The sequence below is a fragment of the Parasteatoda tepidariorum genome, chromosome 3 (genome assembly GCF_982258835.1).
Source record: "Parasteatoda tepidariorum strain Cologne lab strain chromosome 3, Ptep-v5.0, whole genome shotgun sequence".
NCBI classification, from domain to species: Eukaryota; Metazoa; Arthropoda; class Arachnida; order Araneae; family Theridiidae; genus Parasteatoda; species Parasteatoda tepidariorum.
The window spans coordinates 59575363-59597501 of record NC_141757.1 but is presented as its reverse complement, the minus strand read 5'-3'; the positions used below and the strand labels follow the sequence as shown (position 1 = coordinate 59597501).

The 22139-nt window shown below is 29.9% G+C and overlaps 1 protein-coding gene across 3 annotated transcripts in view; it reads left to right on the top strand.

The window, feature by feature from the left end:
- Positions 1-21544, top strand: part of LOC107445439 (actin nucleation-promoting factor WASL) — a 33336-nt gene extending 11792 nt beyond the window's left edge. For all 3 annotated transcript variants that reach the window (XM_016059826.4, XM_016059827.4, XM_016059828.4), the window contains exons 5-14: positions 846-945; positions 9682-9744; positions 9861-9972; positions 10611-10653; positions 10820-10973; positions 13892-14274; positions 15835-15930; positions 16343-16448; positions 18783-18846; positions 21282-21544. In XM_016059826.4, the coding sequence (XP_015915312.1) occupies positions 846-945; positions 9682-9744; positions 9861-9972; positions 10611-10653; positions 10820-10973; positions 13892-14274; positions 15835-15930; positions 16343-16448; positions 18783-18829 (1104 nt within the window). In that variant the 3' untranslated portion in view covers positions 18830-18846; positions 21282-21544. The remainder of the gene's footprint in view (positions 1-845; positions 946-9681; positions 9745-9860; positions 9973-10610; positions 10654-10819; positions 10974-13891; positions 14275-15834; positions 15931-16342; positions 16449-18782; positions 18847-21281) is intronic.
- Positions 21545-22139: the final 595 nt, after the last annotated feature.

Genomic DNA, 22139 nt, shown 5'->3' with positions numbered 1-22139 from the left:
AGATATTATATTGAATAGCATATTTAGTATCTTTCCTTATAAAATGCTGTAAATAAATTTTAATTTTAAATCTTTCAAAATTGATTTTTGTTTTAATATTTTTAAATAATTCAGCCAGTTTTTAAATTAACAAAGTATTCCTTTTGAGTTCTGCCATATTGCATAATTAAGGTAAAATATTCAGTACTAATGACAGGGTGCATAGCGTTTTTAAAAAGTGCTTAAAGGTGCTTATTTTTGATTTTCATTTTTTAAAAGCCCTTAAAGGTGCTTTTTTCATTGGGCGTTTTTTAAAAAGTGCTTAACTTTCCCTTTTTCAAAATGAGATTTTTCCTTTGCTATGTTGATTTTCACTTCGAATTATGCTAAAAGTCAAAGTTCACATTGTTCTATTCAATGTTTTCACAATTAATTCAACCCCAATCTATTTCGACGTATTGTCAGTCCGTAGCGTATGAAAATGCCATTTTGTTTTACATGATTCAAAATCTCATGATTTTTGACAATTGTCAAAAACAATGCCAATAGATTTTTTTTTGACATGACGGTTAAAACAAGATAAAACCGTCAATTGTCAAGAACTTCCCAACCCAGCCTGATTAATATTTTTTTAAAGTGCTTAAAAATATTTTTTGAGTGCTTGAAAAGTGCTTAAAAGGTGCTTATTTTTTGTTGAATAATTTGGCTATGCACCCTGAATGATGTTAAAAAAAGCACCTTTATCTTATAAAATAAATTTAAGAAATATATATAATAAAAATGACCTTCTGTTACTTTTTTTATTTTTAATCTACTTATAATTTTTGCTACTTTATTCACTGAATTCATACTTTGTTTACCCACAGAATTGTATGGCTGGTTTAAATTTTGCTGACAATGATGAAGCTATGAATTTCAAATCAGCTGTTCAAAAGAAACTTCAAATGAGAGATGAAAGGAAGAGAGGTACATAATTTAGAAATAATGTTTATTAGTATCAAGAAATATGACATTTGAACTGTATTTGCTAGTTTAACAATTGTAAACACTTGCTGTATAAATTTGTACAATACTGTTTTTTTATTTTATTACAGTAATTTTCAATAAGTTGATTTGATATCTTTCTATTATATCTTGTAAACTTTCAGAAAATCTTAAGCTTCTAAGTTAAATGTCTTATTAAGCTGAAATATTAAATTCATGGTGTAATTAAGATACACACTTAAACTTTTGAGTTACTGAAATATAAGAGTTTATTACTCGTGATGTCATTCAATCAATATCTGATAAAGTAAACAATAAATAGGAAATTCATTAATTGAATCATATCTGTGATCAAATTTTTTTTGTTTGATATTTTTAAGATGTCTATTTCTGTTTTAAAAACTTAATTTGTATGTTTCTACTAAAATATTCTCTTTTTAAGCTTGAGCAGGGTTTCTTTATTGAATTTCACCAAATAAGTAGTTTGATAAGCAAAAAACAAACAAATCTTATTCCAAGGTCCTTTGAAAGTTAGAATTAAAATTTTTTTGCTTTTATACTCTTTATTCTTATGACTACCATTGTCTTAACTTGTTTTTCTTCAGTGTAGTTTTCAAATAAGTTTATTTTATTAATATCCTAAACAACTGATTCATATATTAAATGTGCAACCCTAAATGTTCAATTGTATAATGTTGCAATATTAAACTTGACTTAGAAGACAATGTAACTCCTATATCAATTATCAGGATCACATTCCTAGCTGACTTTTTATGTGTCACCGAGAATAAAGTTAACAAAACACTTTCCTGGTTAACTTGTCTATTATAGATTTCAAACCTCTAATCACTCTAATATTGGGGAGTACTTTCTTTGAATACTATGGTTGGTGTAAACTGGGAGCATTATGTGAGCCAATCAGCCATTGGCAGAATTCAGATAGGACTACTTTTTATCCAGAAATGTTAAAGAACTTTTAGCGAGAGGTTATGTTTTTATGGGAAAAGCTAATCTGTGGCTATTATTACCTATTAACAGTTATAATGTTTATTTTGGCATGTGAATGTTGATAACTCCAGTAGTAAAGATATTGTTCACTCTCTTGGTGGAGAACCAAGATTGGAAGTTTGGTTCTGGCACTCTATTAAACAACCTGCATGTATATGCAGAAAGACCTCACTTTGGTTGTGTGTGGAAGTTTGTAGGGAGGGGTTATCAGGTTCTGTGGGCAGTTGACTGACAGGGATCAAAATTATGTGTAATGGCTTTTAACAGATAGAGTGATGAGAAACAGGGTTAGGTGCTTAGTCATTGATGGATAGTGACTGAGAATTCACAAATAACATTTATGTAATGAAAATGTTAATAAACAATGATAGTTTCTAGAAATGAACTGTCCTTTCTACCATTCAATTATATTCTGAATAAGCAGTTACTCGTCTTTAAAACCATTGACTTTTCATTTACTTTTTCTGGATAAGTAGTAGCCCAATTAGAAGTAAACACTTTATGATTCTGTAACCCCTTTGTAATATTTATTTTATCAAGCCTTTAGGTTGCGCCATTCAATCGTGATAGCATGTCCGTATTTCCGTAATAATTTTCCAAATTTTCCTTTTTTTATATATTTATTTAAACATAACAATAGGAACACTAAACATAAACACAAATAAACATAAAATTTTCCTGATTATGCATTATATATTCAAATCGGATTTTTCCGATTCCACGAGATGTTTATCTCGCCAGTTCAAGTTTCATTCTAATTGAATTCTCCCTCGGTTAGGGAAGACGCCTAGTAGAAATCCCTTTTGTGGGGATTTAACCTTATTCGTGGCTTGAGTTGCCACATCCTCCCGCCCCGAAAGAGAGTTCAAAAACAATTTACAAAAAGAATTTAAAATTATACTAATACTAATTCTACATTACTACCAAACAAAATTCTACATTACTTCACGACATAAATAATGAATCATACAAAAATTTATGAAAACAATATCAGCAAAAAAAACATAAATTCGAATTAGAATAAAAACAGTCACTTATTCATAATCAACTTGTTATTTGTTACTCACTCATTTGATGCAATTTCTAAATTATACAATAACTGTACTGGGCGTTTTATGACCCCTGAAGACGTTTTCACAGAGACTGATCTTACCATGCCATCTCGACCCTTGTGGCATTCAAGAATTCTTCCTAACTTCCAAAGTTGTCTTGGTATTTTCTCGTCACCTATTAAAACTATATCATTTACATTAAATTCAATGTTTACATTTACATATTTGTTGAAATTTGCACCTTTTAACAGAAGAAGATATTCCTTTTTCCATCTTTTCCAAAAATTATTTAGAATCTTTTCCCTATACAAAAATCTTTTTATCAAATCCCTTTTACCTTTAAATAATTCAAAATTTGCATTACCTGACCAATTAGGTAAGGCTGTTAATCTTCTTCCAGTTAAAAAGTTAGCAGGAGTGAGAGGGAATGGTTCATTAGGTTCATTATAAACATACGTTAATGGACGCGAATTAATTATAGCTTCAATTTCTGCCAAAATAGTTTGCAATTCTTCAAATGAAACAAATGATTTCCCTAAAATTTTCTTTAATGCGATTTTGTTATTCGAACCATTCTCTCCCAGTATCCTCCCCACCATGCAGCACGTTCAACGATGTACTGCCACTCTATACCCCTTTTGCTAAAATAGTTCTGAACTTCGAGTTCATTAATGTTCATGTATAGTCTCTTGAGTTCAATGTCAGCACTTTTAAAAGTTAAAGCATTATCAGAGTTTACAATCCGGCAAATGCCTCTTCTGGAGATAAATCGTCTGAATGACAAAAGAAAATGTTCTGTACTTAAACTCGACACAACTTCTAGGTGTACTGCTCGCGTTACAGCACATGTAAATAATGCGATGTAAATTTTATCATGGTCCTTTGAGTACACAGGACCAGCAAAGTCGATGCCTACAATTTCAAATGGGTTGGCTTCACAAGTTCTATTTGCAGGTAATGGAGCAACTACCTGAATTCCATGTTTAACTTTAAATCGTCTACACTTAAAGCACTTATTCAAACAAGTTTTTGCAGCTTGCCTGCCTCGGATTATCCAAAATCGTTCTCTCAATTGTGTAAGTGTATCCGAAACACCAGAGTGACACAAGTTTTTATGTTCTTTAAATATTAAGAGTTCTGTAAATTTTGTCTTATTTGGGATGATAATTGGGTGCTTTGATTGAACATCGAAATCTGAATTTTGTAACCTTCCTTTTAAAGCTATTAAATCATCAGCTGACAAAATTGGATTTAAATCGTATAATTTCGAATTTGGATGTATGGGACTATTGTTTTTCAAATCCAGGTATTCCTTTTCAAATTCAATTCGTTGCACAACTTTAATCCAGTAAGTTTCCGCGTTGGTTAGTTCACTCGCTGTGATTGCTCCTATTCTCTTTTCGTGCGCTGCCTTACAGTTATGAATGAAACGAAATATGTACCCTGTAATTCTGAAAACTTTGTTTAGGTCAATATAATTATCAAGATTCAGTAACGGCTGAATAGATACAGTTTTTAAATGTAAAGTTACAACTTTTCGCCTCTCTCCTACAACGTTATGCAAGTCAGGACAAGAGGCACTTTCATCGTATGTGATATTCCTTTCTTTTAGCCATGGAGGTCCCGATAACCAAACAGTATTGTTTAAAAGAGCTTGTGCATTCATTCCTCGTGTAAGTTTATCTGCAGGGTTATCTTTTCCGCTACAATGATGCCAATGATCCGGATTGGTTTTTTCCTTTATTTCTATCACTCTGTTTCTAACAAACTGCTTCCAATCATCGGATTGTCCCTTGATCCAGTGTAGGCAAATTGTAGAATCTGTCCAGTAAAATATTCTTTTCTCATTTAACTTAGAGAAAGTGTCTTTAAGATAACTTCCAATTCTTGCGGAAATTAATGCTCCCATCAGCTCTAACCTCGGTAAAGTAAGCTTCTTTAAAGGGGCTAGGCGAGATTTAGACATTATAAAGCTCGTAATATTCTTCATCCGGAAATAAGCTACAGCTCCATAACATTTAGGACTTGCATCCGAAAAAATATGAATCTCTAATGACTCCCAATCCAGTTCTTCGAAATATCGCCTAGGTATTTCCAAGTTTCGAATTATCTTTAATTCGTTATACCAATCAATAAATGTGTCCTTTATTTCAGTGGGAATACACTCATCCCATGAAATGCCTTTTTCCCAAATCTGTTGTAACAAAAGCTTTATTCTGATGCTGAAGGGGTTCATTAGTCCAATGGGATCAAAAAGCATACCGCCTGCTGCCAAGATAATTCGTTTAGTTATCGCTTTGCGCAATCTCAGCTTTTCAAACTGTTGAATGTCGAATCTAATGTTGTCCTCAACATTGTTCCAGATAAGTCCCAAAATCTTTAAAGGTACGCCTAGTTCTTGAGATGTTTCTCGGCAATCTATAAAAGCTTGTTTCCATGCTTCGCTAAGAATCGGAGAATTTGTTGTCCATCTACGTAGATTCATGCTAGCTTGTCCAAGAATAAATATCATCTCCTTACTCAAACGAAAGGCATCCTGCACCTCAGAAGTTCCGTCGATCATATCATCTACATAGAGTTCATGGAGCATTTCACACGCTTCACCATAGTCTTTGCGATATTTTTCTATGTGTGATCTTATTGTTGCTGACAACAAAAATGAACTACACTTAACTCCAAATGTAACCCTTTTGTATCGAAGTGTTTGGATATTGTGATTGCTGAGATCGAGATTAGGACCCTTTTCTTTTATCCACAAAAATTTTAAAAATTCTCTATCTTGTTCTGCGATCCCTACTTCCAAATATGCACGCTGAATGTCAGCGCAAATTGCAATTTTGTGCAATCTGAACCTCAAAATAATTTTTAGTAAATCCGGGTTTAAGTTTGGACCGCAATCTAAACAATCGTTTAATGACAATTCCCCTTTACCCTTTGAAGATCCATCGAAGACTACCCTAACCTTTGTACTGTCCTTTTGTTCGCGTACTACAGCGTGATGTGGGAGAAAATAACCTGTATTTATACTTTTATCTAAATCCATTTCTACCCTTTCAACAATTCCTTCCCGTACGTGCTCATTTATGATCTCATCGTATTTTAAATATAATCCCTTATTCCTCTCGAATGTTTTGTTTAAACTAAATAAACGACGTTTTGCAATTTCATAATTACTATTCAATTCTCTATTATCCGCCCTCCATAATAATCGAGTTTCGTATCTTTTATTTGAATATGTCGTATTTTGTTCAAACGATTCCAAAATTTCTTTATCTGACGGAGACAGTTCTTTATCTGCATTTATCCCGATTGCTTCCAATGACCACAAATTCTTAATCCCATCACAATTTAATTCTTCATTTTCAACAAATAAATGATTGACTGGCACCTCCGGTGAATTGGATTCCTTATCCTGTCCTTGTAGTAAAGCTCCAAAAATACTATCCACTGCGATCAATCTTTTACTAATTCTTATGTTCCTTTCACCTAAAATTTGTGATATGTAATCCGAACCAATTAAAACATGTATTTTATTGGAGGTACTAACATCAGCTAATTCAATCCCCATTTCTATAGCAATATTTCTAACCCATTGTGACGGAATGTTAATTTGTGCCGAAGTAATCGAGTCGATTACCACCGTTTGTATTTTTATTTTTCGATTTGAATTTTTTATACTTTGTAATGTTAATTCGACCACATCATATGTGCGCTTTTCTGCGATTTCATTTCCAAATGTATAAATAATTAGTGATTCTTTATTAATCACTTCTAAATTTAATGACTCAGCTATTTCTCTTAAAACGAAAGATTTATTCGCCCCTCCGTCTAACATGCAACGCAATTGAATATTAACTCCTTGTTTTGTTTTGCTTTCCGCCGAAAAAGTTTGCAATAAGATCGAATTACAAGCGCTCCTCTTTGTTTTATTTTGTTTAGAAGAAAGAGAAATCATAGACGATATAGCATTTTGAGTTTCAGGGATTCCCCCTTTCCCCCCTTGCACGGCGTCAACCGCTGACGCCGAAACATTTTTTCTTTCATTATGTTCGTTCCCATTACAAATTAGAGAGTTATGAGAAGAAGAATTACACTGTTTGCATTTTTGATAATTCCTATCACAAAATTTACTTAAATGATTTTGAAAACATATAAAACATAAGCCCTTAGACATTAAAGCTTTTTTCTTCTCAAACACATTTAACAAGCAATCGTGACTCATATGATTTTTAGAACAGAAAATGCATTTTAAATTATTCACATGTCTATCAGAATAGGAAGTATTAAAGTTTCGCTTTGAATTGTAATTTGTTTTCGCGTAAGAGTCAAATTTATGAGGGTGTGAATATCGTTCTTCAACGTGTGTAGCTAAAACTGCGGCGCTAGATTTATTGCCCAAATAATCATTCCTTTTAGCGTTCGAATAATGAGGCCTATTAGGGTAACTTTGATCTGTTTTATTTTTAAGTGAATAATCTCTAACAGTTGCATTTTTAGGATTCGCTAATAATAATGCTGCTTCTCTGCAATTTACCTCATCTTTAATAAATTGAAGCAACAAAGAAATATCGAATAATTCACCTGTTTTACGTTGCCGATTAAAATTTAAATTCAATTCCTCGGGTAATTTTTGTAGAATTACTGGGCATAGGAGATTACTATAAGTTCCTGCAGCTACTCCTAGTGATTGTAAAGATCTAATTTGGATTTCTATTGCGTCATACATTTTTCTTAATCCAACAATATTATTACAAGATTTAACAGGATCTATTAATAACAGTTTATGCATATGTGTTGACATTATAATATCAGTTCGCCCAAATCTATCTTTCAGCAATTGTATTGACGCGTCATAATTTTGATCCGTAAGTGAAAATCCCGATACTGCACTTAATGCAACTCCTCCTAGATAGGATTTTAGATATGTAAACTTTTCTATTTTCGATAATGAAGCATTATTGTGTATTGCAACTTCAAAAGAATTCCAAAAATCTAAAAAATAACTACAATCACCGTAAAAAGTTTGAATATTTAGTTTCAGGAGTTTGACAATATTTTTAGTTTCGTTTGGAACGTTAGAAGTATTTTGCACGTTATGTGGTACAAACTGAACAGAGTTATTTACATTTGCCGCGACATTTGTCTCGCTTATCTGAATTACACCTTGTGGTTTAACAATTAAATTTTCTAAATTCCTTTCTATTTTCGATTTCGCTTCAATACCCTTATCTTTATATTCTTCACTTAAATCTATTTCAGCTGCCATATCCTCTATTTCAATTTTTAACTGCACTTCATCATCAGCTTTAATTAAATCATTTAATTTTTCTGTGAGCTGAGATTTTAAGCTCAAAAGCTCATTCACTTTCCTTTCTTTCGTATATTCATTCGAAATTTCAATTCCTATCGTATTTTCTATCTTAGTTAAATGCTTACTAAATGAAATTCTTAACCTTTTTCGTTCTTCCTTAATTCGTTCTAAATCCATTTTATATATCAATAAATTGGAACAAAGAAAAATGGACCTACCTCAAATCTCAGCGTTTCACTATCTGAAGATATTTTCATCGACTATGTTTATTCCGTGCCAATTAATGAATGTTCGTGATTCATAGATTTCTCGTAATAGTTTCATAGATTCGTAATTCCTAAATCACCACAATTTCCTAATTCCATACTAGATAACGTCCGTTGGTCACCAAATTGTAATATTTATTTTATCAAGCCTTTAGGTTGCGCCATTCAATCGTGATAGCATGTCCGTATTTCCGTAATAATTTTCCAAATTTTCCTTTTTTTATATATTTATTTAAACATAACAATAGGAACACTAAACATAAACACAAATAAACATAAAATTTTCCTGATTATGCATTATATATTCAAATCGGATTTTTCCGATTCCACGAGATGTTTATCTCGCCAGTTCAAGTTTCATTCTAATTGAATTCTCCCTCGGTTAGGGAAGACGCCTAGTAGAAATCCCTTTTGTGGGGATTTAACCTTATTCGTGGCTTGAGTTGCCACACCCTTCCTTCTCGCTCCCGTGAAAATGACGAGGTGAGGTTTCGTCCTCTATTTCTCACTCCCGTGATATTCCCGGACTGGAGTGTTCAGTAGTAACGTGCCAATAAGAATAAAACTAATTCATTTCTTTTGCCCGGAAAACATTTTATTTCTCATTTTACACACCAGATGGCAGTACCAGGATATTTTTAAGGTAATTGTAGATAGTTAGTTTATTTTAAACTAGATGTCAGCACTAATCAAATACGTGTATAATATATGTGTGTGTGTGTAAAAAAAAAGGCACTTTTATGACCGTTTTCTTGAAAATTAACCGACTGAAAGGGGTTAAGCCATCTTAGCTTCTGTAAATTAATTGTGAATTTTAAATGAGGATTTATTTATTATGTTTTAAAGTACTCTTATTGTTTTCTTCCTATAATCATAAATTATGCAACGTGCTAAGATTTTTTTAAATAACAATTTATTCTTATACATTGTTTTGTATGTTTTAAAATTACTGAACATGTTATTCTTATAAATGTTTTAATTTATGTAGACTTCTCAAATACCTATTCAGTTACATTATGTCATAAATGTTTATTTAATGTGATTTTCACCATTACTATTTAATTTGCATATTTCCTTATAGAAAGAAAACGTGTGCAACAAAACAGTCTTCAACCTTCAAATGCTGGGATTAATATCGCTGCTAGTGAGTTTGCATTGTTGTTTTTGGAACATTTTAAAAACTGTTTTTTTTTCTGCACCATAAAAAGCTTACTTTTATATATTATAATAAGATTGCTTAAATATTTCCTGAAATTACAGAAGCGAAATCACAATCGACTCAATCGCTTGCTAATGGTAAAGATACAAAAAAGGACAAGAAGAAAAAGAAAAAGTTAACAAAGGATGATATAAGTACTCCAACAAATTTTATGTGAGTTTTTTGTTTGTAAAAGTAGTATCTTAAAGTACAAAACTTTAATACGATATATAACTTGCACTTTATGGTTTGTCTAAAACAAATGTTTATTTCCTTTTTAATTTAATTATAACCAATTACTCATATTTTGTTTTATAAAAGAAAAAAAAATCGAAATATTTTGAGGGATATAAATTTCGAATAAATGAATTTATGACACAGATGACATACTTAAGATTTTTTTTAAATTGATAAAAATATTTTTTAAATTAGCTTTTTTTCACTAATTATTCAAAAACAACTTTTTTCCTCCCTATCACTTATGAGACGGTTTATAAATAAATTCATTTCACACAGTAAAAAACATATACTAAATAGTAAAAGGTGTTTATCCTTTCTCCTTCATTTCATAATTGATGTTGCTATTAACTTAATAAATGTAGTTAATTCCCATTTTCTAAAATAGAGAAATTTCCATAAGCAACAGTTTTCAATCATTGTATATATATATAGTATTAAACATTTCATGTAATGTTACATTTTCCCATTGATATTAAAATATTAACTTAGTTATTTAAAATGGAAAAGTTTTTGTTATTAAGCGATAATTGTTATTACTCTAAATATATTAACTTTTTTCAAACTTTTTTTAGGCATGTGCAACACGTTGGATGGGATCCTAAAAAAGGCTTTGATGTAAGTCAATAAGTTTTTTATTTTTATAAAATGTATATTTCAAATGTATATTTCATATAAATGTATAAAGTCATTTTCTCAGTTAACTTCTACACTAAATTGTTTTTATAATATACTGTAGTTTTTTTTAATATTAATATAATGTACAAATTTTTTTTTTAAACAGATCGAAAATGTGGATGAAGATTTAAAAGTATTCTTCACACTAGCTGGAGTGTCAGATAAAGAATTAAATGACCTTGAAACTCGAAATTTTATCTATGACTTTTTAGAAAATCATGGCGGTGTTGAGAAAGCTAAACAGGAAATTGCTGAAAAATGTAAGTCTTTTTCAAATAAATAAATATAAAAATTCAACTCGAAGCTCTGTTTATAAAATTTTACAGTAAAAATGTTACACTGAAATTGCAGGGATAAGAAAATGAATGCACCTCGTAGCTAAATTTTTATATGAATACTTTTCTCTTTTTAGTTTTGTTTTTTGAAAAAATGTCCCACCTTTTCAAAAAGAATATGATGTGATTTTTCAGAAAAGTCTAAAATTTTTCTATATCTTCATTTTTTTTAATTGATGTTTTATCATTGTAGTTGCTGTTAGTTTAAAAGATTTTTAGTATATTTAGATACAAAAAGTGCTATATTTGGATACTAGAGACGAATAAGATGAATATTTTCAATAATTATGTTATGGAAAAGAGAGTAATACTCTTATGCCGTTATCATGTTGCTTTATTTTTTGCTATAGATGTTTCAGGATTATGAAATTTTTTTACTCATAAAGTGACACTCTAAATAAACTTTTCATATTAGTCTAAAATTAAATAATTTTATTAATTGCTGGGGTAATGAATTGGATAAGAAATAAATAAAAGTATTAATTAAATGTTAATAAAATGTTCCCTGAATGTGCAATTTTTTTCTCTTATTTATTTATTTAATTTGCTGGCAAAATTTTTTTACATCAGCGGTTCCCAAATATTTTTTTTACTATGGAACTATAAATTATCAACCTTCTTAGAACAAAAACTTCAAGCTTAATGAATACATTTCATTAGTAATTGTAAATATATTATTCAAAGATGGACTTGAATATTTAATGAATGGATGAAATATGAAAGTTTTTCATTCTTTCTTTCTATCAATACTAGTCTTTGAACTTAGTTTTATGTCTGAAACTTGAATTTACTGGTCTGGAGCGACATCTAATTTAGCATATATTTGAATTTACTGCATGCATAAACTGAAAATAAATTATCTGAAATATGGTTTTTGTTGAAATAAAAATGAAAATTAGCAAAAATAATTATCAGGAAATGGCTATCAGCAAAACATACTTCATTGTAATTTTTATTTGTTGCAAAATACTACTGCAATTTCTTATTTATGCATTCATTATTCATTCAATATAGTCTTACTAGAATATAGATTTTTTAAAATTTTACTTTATTTTTGCAGAAGTATTTTATTTAAATAATAATTTTTTAAAAATACCAGAAATATTAAATAAATAAGAGATAACTATTTAGGTATAAATTTAATAACAGGTTTTGAAAATTATAACTGATTTAAAACGTCCTATCTCTCGGAACCCCTGAGACTCATATATGAAATCCTAAGGTTCTGCGAAACACCATTTGGAAACCTCCGCTCTTTGTAATCCTTTAATAAAAATCAGTCATTTTAGATTGGTTTTAAGAGCAATATTATAAATTACATTCTTAATGATTATGTGCCTAGCCTACTCAAGTTTTGTTTCTAAAAGAAACCAAAAACCACTCATCAATGGTTTTATGCATTTGATACTGATTTCTCAAAGTGTTGATTTTTAATAAGACAATATTTGTACAGTTTAATTGGGCAATATTTAATGTCATTTTAACATTCATACAGCATAAAATCTATAGATGTTACATTTAAAGGGGAGCGTGAAATTGTGAACAAGAACTCACATCACTCATTTTTGTTAAAATAAAAACGTTTAAAATAAGCAGTTGACATGTTCTTATATTATTTATTTTTATATCTTTTCTTCTTATGTTTAATTAAAAAAATTAAATATGCAGTTTGCTATTGATGATTTTGTTTTGCAAATTTTTTAGTTTAATTTTAAGGGGTCACAGTACCCAAAAAATGACAAAAATACCAAATTTTTTTTTATTGCTTATAATAAAACTTCAAAGTATTTCAAATGTACAGAAAAAAATTCATCTCCCTATCTACATTTCTTAAAAAGTTATGAATGATTTTAAATTGTTCTAATACAGAAACTTGCCCAGCAGTCTGACTTTAAAGTGCTTTTTCGCATAGATGATAATTTTGTGTCTTAATCTTAATTAAATCCCTAAGGATTTTTTTCTATTTAAGATAAAGCTTTGAAGTAAACTTTTTTATCTTGAGTATAATACACTTATTTAAACTGTGCATGGAATAAGCATTTTATGAAGTATTACAATTTTTACGGCTTGTTATATATACCTAACAGGAATTTTTACTCTTTTTTTTCTACTTTTTTACAAAATAATCTATAAAAAATATTCTAATTGATATATCAACAAATGAATGCACAAAATTGTTAAGTATATAATGCAAGCACTATGAAAAAAACTTTTTTTGAAAATATGCTAAAATAAAAAAGCCTTAGGGATTTAAAAATTTACAATTTTTTCAACTTTTTTTAAAATTTACAAACAATTAAACACTTTAATCATTTTTTGAAGATAAATTATTGATTATAACTTAAATGAGCATGTAAAGCATCCTCAAAATGAATGATTATACCTTTATTTTAAAAAATTGTTGCAAAGGTACTGTGACCCCTTAAATTGAAAAACATTGATGCTGTTTGAAATAAGTCCAACTTAAAAGCTTAGATTTTAAAAGAAATATTAGACATTTACACTTTCAAAAAACAAATTACTTGAATCTTTTTCATAAAATTTGAATAATGCTAAAAAGTTGAAAAATAATAACAAATTAATGCATCTGACTAATGTCATTAAAACACATAGCTAATGTTAAAAAGTAAAAATATGAAATGATCTATAATGAAGTGCTGTATTTTTTACTGTAATATATATTTGTGTAATATCTTAAGATATAACAAGAGGGTTGAAAGTATGTTCTTGAAGTTAGACATTTGTGCATACCATACATGAATTAATGTTTGTATTTTAATATTCTGAAATAGTTAATAGTCTTTTATGATTTATTATTTTTGTATCAAATTTTTTTCCTTCAGGTACTCCTCCACCAGTCCCCACTAGAGAAGTACCTCATACGCCTCGTACCCCACGGAATACACAAACAAGATCTGCTGCACCTCCACCCCCGCCTCCTCCACCTTCTGTGCCTCCTGTTTTTCAGCAATCGTCTAATCCCGTTTCTCATCGATCTGTCCGAGGTGGAGCAGAAGCCAGTCCTGCTCCTCCTCCACCACCACCCCCGCCACCTCCTCCTGCCCCATTAGGTGGATGTGTACCTCCTCCACCCCCTCCCCCTCCGCCAAATGTTATGCCAGAAGCCAAACCTGCATCCAATCCTGCTTTTACGAAGCAGCAGGCTCCACCAATCGACAACAGATCAGCTTTGTTAGATCAGATTAAAAAAGGCAAGGAACTTCACGTAAGTATTTGTTTTTGATAATTTGTTACAAGCATAGATTCTGAATCATTACCTGACTTCATTGACTTCCAAAGTTGGCTTCATTTATTTATATTCCTTTGGATACTTTGCATGGCTTTCTCCTGACTTTTTAGTTGCATTACAATATTATTTTCTCTTGCACATGCAGTATAACACACTTTCTGTTCATTTATTTATATTCCTTTGGATACTTTGCATGGCTTTCTCCTGACATTTTAGTTGCATTACAATATTATTTTCTCTTGCACATGTAGTATAACACACTTTCTGTAAGCAGAATTGGTAGCCATAATGATGAAACTGAAATATTCTAGTTGTAATGAAAAGGGGAATGAAACATTGAAAATAGCTGCAAATCTAAGTGAAACCACTTCAAAAAATAATTTTTTTATTTGTCACTTTCGGTATTAAAATTTAAAAAAAAGACAAAAAAGAAAAAAAACCTCTCTGGAATTTACTTTGATTAACCAAGAGTATTAGGATAAATGAGCTACAGATTATTGAAGTTCTGCTATAAATATCTATGTTCAAAATTATAAGAGCTGCCTCATGTTACATCCAAGGTTTGCAAGTTTTTGACAATTGACAATTTTATACAATTTTAACCATGTTTTTATCTGTCATGTCAAAAAACCCTTTTCGACAAGTGTCAAAAATTCAAAATTTTGGTGTAAGGATTATTATTAGCTATTAGAAATATGAAGTACTTATAAACATGCATATAAAATTACAAGTGATTGATTAATTATGTTTTTGAATTATTTTGACTTTAAACTCATATTTATGTTACGTCACGTTAAACTTATGTTTTGACAATTACTACCAAAAACCTAAATTCTGGTGTAGAAAATTTGCAATTTATCTGAACCATTAATTTGTTAAATTATTGAAAATCAAAATCGAAAAACAATCAGCTTAATAAAAGAAGAACACTCAGCAATCATGTTATACATTCTATGTAAAATCAATTTTTATTTACTCCCATTTTGACCCCTCCTTTCCCTGAAGCATGCGGTTACAAAAAAACAATTTTGAAGCTCTCTGTACTCCAAGTTAATTTTTCAGTTTTGTATGAATAAGATGGAAATTCAAAACTATTCTTTCTATTAATACTGAGCAGCATAGACAAGAATGTAGACGTACTAATACTATAAGAATAAAATAACATGTAGCTAGGCAGTTTATTTTAATAACTGTACTAAATAATAGTAATTTAGTTAAACTCTTGAATTGTGGTTGATTGAAAAAATTATTTACTCTCTTGAACAAACATTTATCTTTTTTGTAAATTATAATTAGTTCACTAATCAGGGAACATATTAGAGTCATGATTTATTGGAAATATTCAGGCACATATAAGCAGGAGTGCAGAAATATAAAATGTGTTTACTCTGCTAGACACTAAACTATTTTTATACTTATCTACTACGTCTCAGGAAAAATTGGAATGTTTGTTTTGTACAATAGTTTTATTGTAATTTGTTTACTGGTTAATAGTGTAATAATTTAGTAGTAATATATTGTGTGGCTATTTTTCAGCATGTTGAAATCAATGGTAATGATGCTCCCAAAGAAGTAAATGATGGTCGTGGAGCTCTTTTAAATCAAATTAGGCAAGGAGTTGTTTTAAAAGCCGTAAGTATAAGAACAACTTTACTTGTACATTATTTTAAAAAAGTTTTTTTTTATTTTTACGCTAATCACTCTTAAATTAGGTATGAACAGCAACCAATGTTGTCTCGCTTCACTTCAGCTGAGTTTTAGATATTTTATTGCAAAAAAAAACAAACAAACATGATTTTCATTCAAAAAAACCTTTTAAATCTTATGTTCTTAATATTAAACTCGACAATCAAAGTATTTTATCCATGCTTTCTATTATTATCTTGTTTCATTATTGGTGCTTTTCATATAATTAAATGTTTCCTTTTATTATTTTTTTCAAGGATTTATTTGAAACTTTGCTGTATAATTTTTCTTTTCTTTATTCCTTAAAAAAAAGCTGTAAATAATTTTTGAGGTATTTGAGAGTTTATGCATTTTGTAGGTTTCTGAAGATTCTCGTCCGGCTCCATGTGCTGCACCAATGGATGGTTTGGCAGGTGCTTTAGCTCGAGCTCTACAGGAAAGAAATCGAGCCATTCACCATACAGGTAATAAATAGTAGATAGATTAACCTGTATGCAATCAGGGGCCAAATGTAGCCTCCAAATGATAAATGTGTGGCATTTTCTCTTCCTAACAAAAATTAAATAAATCATGGCCATAAAAAAACTACAAAACTAGCATGGGAAATTTAACAATAGCCTTTCAAACTAATTTTAATACACTTTTTAAAAAGCACCAAAATTATAAAATTAAAAGCCACAATGGTTCAGTGGTGAAGTCACTGGGCTGTCATTGTGCAGAACTGGGCTTCAATCTCTAGTGGTGGCAAGAAGTCCACCCGGCTTCAGATCGATGGGTATCAGCTTGTCTGGGAAGTAGAGGCGGCTTGTGCACAGTGCTGACCACATTGCCACAATCATGCCGTTGATCATGAAATTGTGGAGCTCTATCCTCCATGACCCCCCTGTTCCACAACAGGCTGTTGCTGGATTGCTTTTTTTTATTATAAAATCAAAATTTCTGGTATTAACTAGTTGTCTTGATGTTCTTGATTTTTCTATTAAAAAGTATTTTGCCCTCATTTGTCTTGATTTTCAGCTTTTTACATTGACATGAATTTGTATTCATGAGCAGAACATCCCATTTTCTACTAATACAAGGGCAAGTTTTAAAATACAGTAAAACCTTGATTGATTGTTTCTCATGGGATTATCATTGGAAGTGATAAATAAGAGAAAATAATTAATGCAGGTCAACATAAAAAAATGACTTGAAAATGCATAAGTAATAAAGAAGTAATGGGCATGAAAATTAATAAGCTGAAGTATAAAATATTCTGATTGAAAAGATTATCTTCATATTGTAAAACTTCTTATAGTGCTAAAGAATGAACATTTTTATTTATTTAAAATATTTGAAAATTATGGTTTTAATAGGCTCTTTTTTTTTCAATGCACGAAATGTTTTTTTGACATTTATAACAGATTGCTGTTCATTTTCTGTACACTCCTGGGTATACAGAATGTTGTTTATTGTTTCAAAGCCTTCTGCAAATGTTTGCACCGGTAATGATTCTGTTTCACCATCTTCATGGGTATTACTTAGCACTTCTGCAGGTTCTGACACAGTTTCTTGAACTATAACCTTAAATATTAAATTGAGGGATTATCGACTAAATTACTTTTGTGCAATAAAAGTGGCATATTCACTTAATTTTCATTTTGAGATTAATACAACCCAACTGAACTTGGTTACTACTGAAATTTTTTAACTTAATTAAAATTTTTAATGAAATATTGGTTTGAAAGAGTATTAACTACCTAATTGATACTACTTTTTTTTTACTACAATGGTTCTATAAATATTTTTTACATATTGTCTCAAACTATTATTAGTTGGTAAGTGCTCCATTAGTAAAACTATTTTAGAAGCTGTTAAAACTTTCTTTTCTAAATAAAATAATTCTAAAATTGAAATTATTTCATTATTCTTTTTGTGATTAAATTTGCTGTTTTTTACTTAAATAGAGCAACTTTAAAAGTAAAATGTTATTTGTATATTGTTCCAAAAAATGTGGCGATTTTTGTCTTTCTTTTTCGAAAACTGTTCTCTCATATTTTCTACTTGCCCACTACAAGGTCTATACTTATTCAATGGGTTAAAAGATTTAAATTGTTTAACATTTTGAGGTTTTTTCTGTGATTAAAGCATGCTTAAAATGATTATAACTTAAGATTTTTTTTTAAATATTAAAGATGTTAATAATTGGCATAGAAAACTGAAATCATTGTGGCCTCCAAAAATTAAAATTTCTTTTCTGTAATCCTCTTCTGAAAACAATAGTGCACCCCTAATAAAAAGAATTGCAAAAATTGTGCTGAAATAATTTTTGGAATTGTATTTTATAAAGGTTTATTATTGTCAGAGTTATTTGTGAGAAGATACTTTCTGCAGCTAGTTTAGCTCAAAGCTGGTATAAGTAATGATACTAATAATATTTTCAATTCCTAGCCGAAATTTGAATAATTTTCAATTTCAACTCACAAAACTCCCATACTTTAAAAGTTTAAAAAAATGTCTGGCCACAAAGTGTTCTTAGAACTAGATGCTTTTGTGTTTGTTTCAGTGACATTGAGCATACCATAACTGGTCTAAAGACCGGTTATAGTGTGTTGTATTGTAAAGTGTTGGTATGTTTATTGTTAAAAATAAATGAGGCTGGATAATATTTGTCAAACATACATTTTAAATGCAATGCATAAAATGATTGACCATTTTTATTCCTCTTATTGTGCAATAAATTAATATTTTTATTATGATTATTAATTTGTCTTTGATGATTTATGATTATTCATTTGTATTGATGAATATTTGTTTAGATGAGAGTGGCAGTAGTAGTGATGAAGATGATGATGAGTGGGATTAGAAATCCTGGTTTTAAAGGTAAACTTTATCCTTCTCTTAACATATTAAGTGAACTGTTAATTTTTTTTAATCTTCCGGACTCATTTATTTATATTATAAAGTATTCATTATTTATATTTTAATTTATTTTCATGTTGTTGCATATCTCATGTTGTTCATATTGTTGCATAAATTTGTGAAATCTGTCCCTCTAAGAAAGTATAATACTAGAATTGGGTTTTGGAAAAGATCTTGCTTCAGACAATCTAGTATATGGTCTGAGGTGGCCTGGTGGTCAGCACACTTTACACAAGTTTGAACAACCTTTTTTCCATTTGAGTAAGACAGAGAACTCAAATGTCCACTGATAAGCCTGGTGATGGCCGTCTGGTCCCGCCTACGAAACTTGAGTGATGAAACACCCCTGGTACCATTGGTGAACAGAAGGGGTGGTCCAAGACTTTTCAGCTTTATTAGATCTTAAGAACTGCTCCAAATAAGTTAGTGAATCAGGTGTGTCCAACGCTTTACCAGCACCCTCTTTAACCAAAATATCTGCCATCTCATTACCATGTATATCAATGTGGGATGGTATCCATTGGAAGTGCACCTCACGAAAGAATGAAAGATGTTCCAATGTGTTAATAATTACCCTTCCTGTACTATCACCCACTTCATACCATTTAGAAAGGTGCTGAATAGAACCTCAGCTGTCAGATAGGATCTAATCAACTCCAACATCAATGGTTAGCTCACTTCTGAAGACTTAACAACAGTTTGGGGTTCCCCTAATTAATTTTGTTGTATATTAATTTATTTTCCTTGCTTACTAATAAAAATAGGTATTTTTTAATTATTTGTTCAATTCATAATTTCTTTCCCCATGATTTCCCCATTTTTTTTTTAAACTGTACTCATTTACTATATGTTTTTTTTACTGTCCAATGAGAGAGGCATGTTTTTTCTGAACTTATATAGCTTTGTACATTTTGGTTGTGGTGCGTTTGCAAGGAGGACGCAGAACAGGGAAATCAGATAAAAGTCAGGGAATTTTATCAATCTGGAAAAATCAGGGAAATGTCAAGGAATTTATTTAAAACACCCAAAACGTCAGGAAGAGTTAATTAATTTGAGTTTAAAGTACTTTTTAGAACCAAAAATCTAATTTTTTTTTAAAAAAAAAATTGCTTTTTTTCTAAAAAAAGAAACCTTTTTAACTTGGAATAGCAATTATAAGTGTTTTGTAATATATTTTATTTTTAAAAATGAAGCATGGCTGAGAAATTAATAATGAAAATTCAATAAAATCAGGTGAACCAAGGTCATGAGTATTTGTGATCACCTTGGTTTAAAAAAGGGATTATATGATGGTTTTACTCAATAGTATTCTACCCCCCCCCCCAGTTTATTTTGAAAAAAAAAACATTAAGATTTAAAGATTTTTTTTTTTTGTATCTTGTATGATTTGTTTTGAAGCAAAAATGAGCTGGAAGTGTACTTGCTTTAAAACAAGCTTGGAAAAACTTCCATGCATGTGAAAATGAGGATGAATTTATATTTTTAATCAGTGAAGTTGATATAATATTCAAATAAGGCAGTCACATGTATGACTGACATCAGTTTATTTCAATTTTAATTATTATTACTTATAGCAGTCATTATTTATAACTGTCTTTGCTATTCATTTTTACTATTTCACTTTTATCTTCAGACTCCCAAGTTTCTTTAAAAAATTTCTATTAAGCTGTTTTTAACATGCACCAATATTTCACTTGAAACTTATACCTGGGAAGGTAAAGACAGCTTGAAGGAAAGGGATAATATTTGATTGCCTTATCTGTAATGTTAGCCTCCGTTTCAGCATTTTTATAACAATGAATTAATCAGACTCAGGGTAGTAACCTGGTGGTTGTGACTTATTAGGGAACAAGCAATCTAATTTTTTTGCAAAAAAAAAAAAGGAAAGATCCTAAAAGTGCTGTAATTAAGGTGCTCTCTTACAACTCTGTAAAATTGCATTCCAAACAACTAATGAATAAAAGCCATAAATTAATGCTACAAATAAAATAAAAGTCAAGCACTGGAAAGTTAAATCTTTAGTTATGAGTTGGTTACCTTTGTTAGTTGAAAAGATAATAGAAAGTTCAGACATCCAAAAAGATCCATATTATGAAGCTGTACCCAGTTCCATCTCACCACAGATCATGATTGTTTGGGTGAGCTTGTTCATTGTATTAGTTTCCACAATACTCCTAACAGTTGTCTCTGCAAACAACAGAGCCCATGAGTCATACCCACCTCCACCGATGTATGCCCCGGAAGGCAGTTTTGCTCCATAAGTTTTGTTGGTATTGGACAAAAAAGAACATTTTTTTCAGAACTAATAATTTCAATGATGTATCCTTAATAAAAACGAATAGTATGTATTTTTAATAAAGAATATAAGATTTTTATACTGTTTAATTTTGTTTTAGGATTATCTTGTATGCATCGAGATTTTGAAGAGCTTTTTAGTCAAACCTGTGATCGTAAATATATAAATGAAGATACAGTATTAAAAATACATGAGTTGTTATGTTATCTGTAAAAATATATTTATTGTAAATTCTATCTTGTATTTTTCATATAAAGTTTGCTTTTAGTGTTAATTACTTTATGTAAATGATTTGTTCAATGTAATAGGAAATGGGAATAATATGTATATTTTTTAAAAATAATAAATTGTACATAATTACCATTTTCTTATTTATTATTTTTGTAAGTAGCAATTGTTTTCTTTTATGAAGGATTTAATAGTTAGTTTTCTTTTCAGATATGATTTTTGACTTATGGTAATTCAATTAAATTTTTAGCTTTGTTGCAATTTTTTTAGGTATTATTTATTAAAGGACTAACCTTAATTTGTGCTGATGATACTTAAAGTTAAGAAATCAGGTGCAAAAAATTAATTTTCCTGATTAATTTTATTTTTTCCTCCTGCGAATGAATTAAGTTTCTGACCCTCAAAATGTGGTACCCAACAAAACATACTTTCAAAATATTGAGTAGCCACAATCTAGAAAATACAGTGTCTATTGTTTTGTCAGGAGGACTGTCAAAACTTATGTACCTTTAATGTTAAATTCACCATGACTCTATAATTTTTAAAAAATGTTTTTAAATCACTTTTTACATTGTTTTAAATTATTGTTTTTCAACGGTGGCTGTGAACTGTTTTTGTGTAGTAGGGGGGCAGTTGGTATGTTTTGGGCGGTAGGGGGGCGATGAGTATGCTTTGTTATTCAAATATAATTTTAAAACTCCCAAATAAAATTATTAAATTAAGATTAATT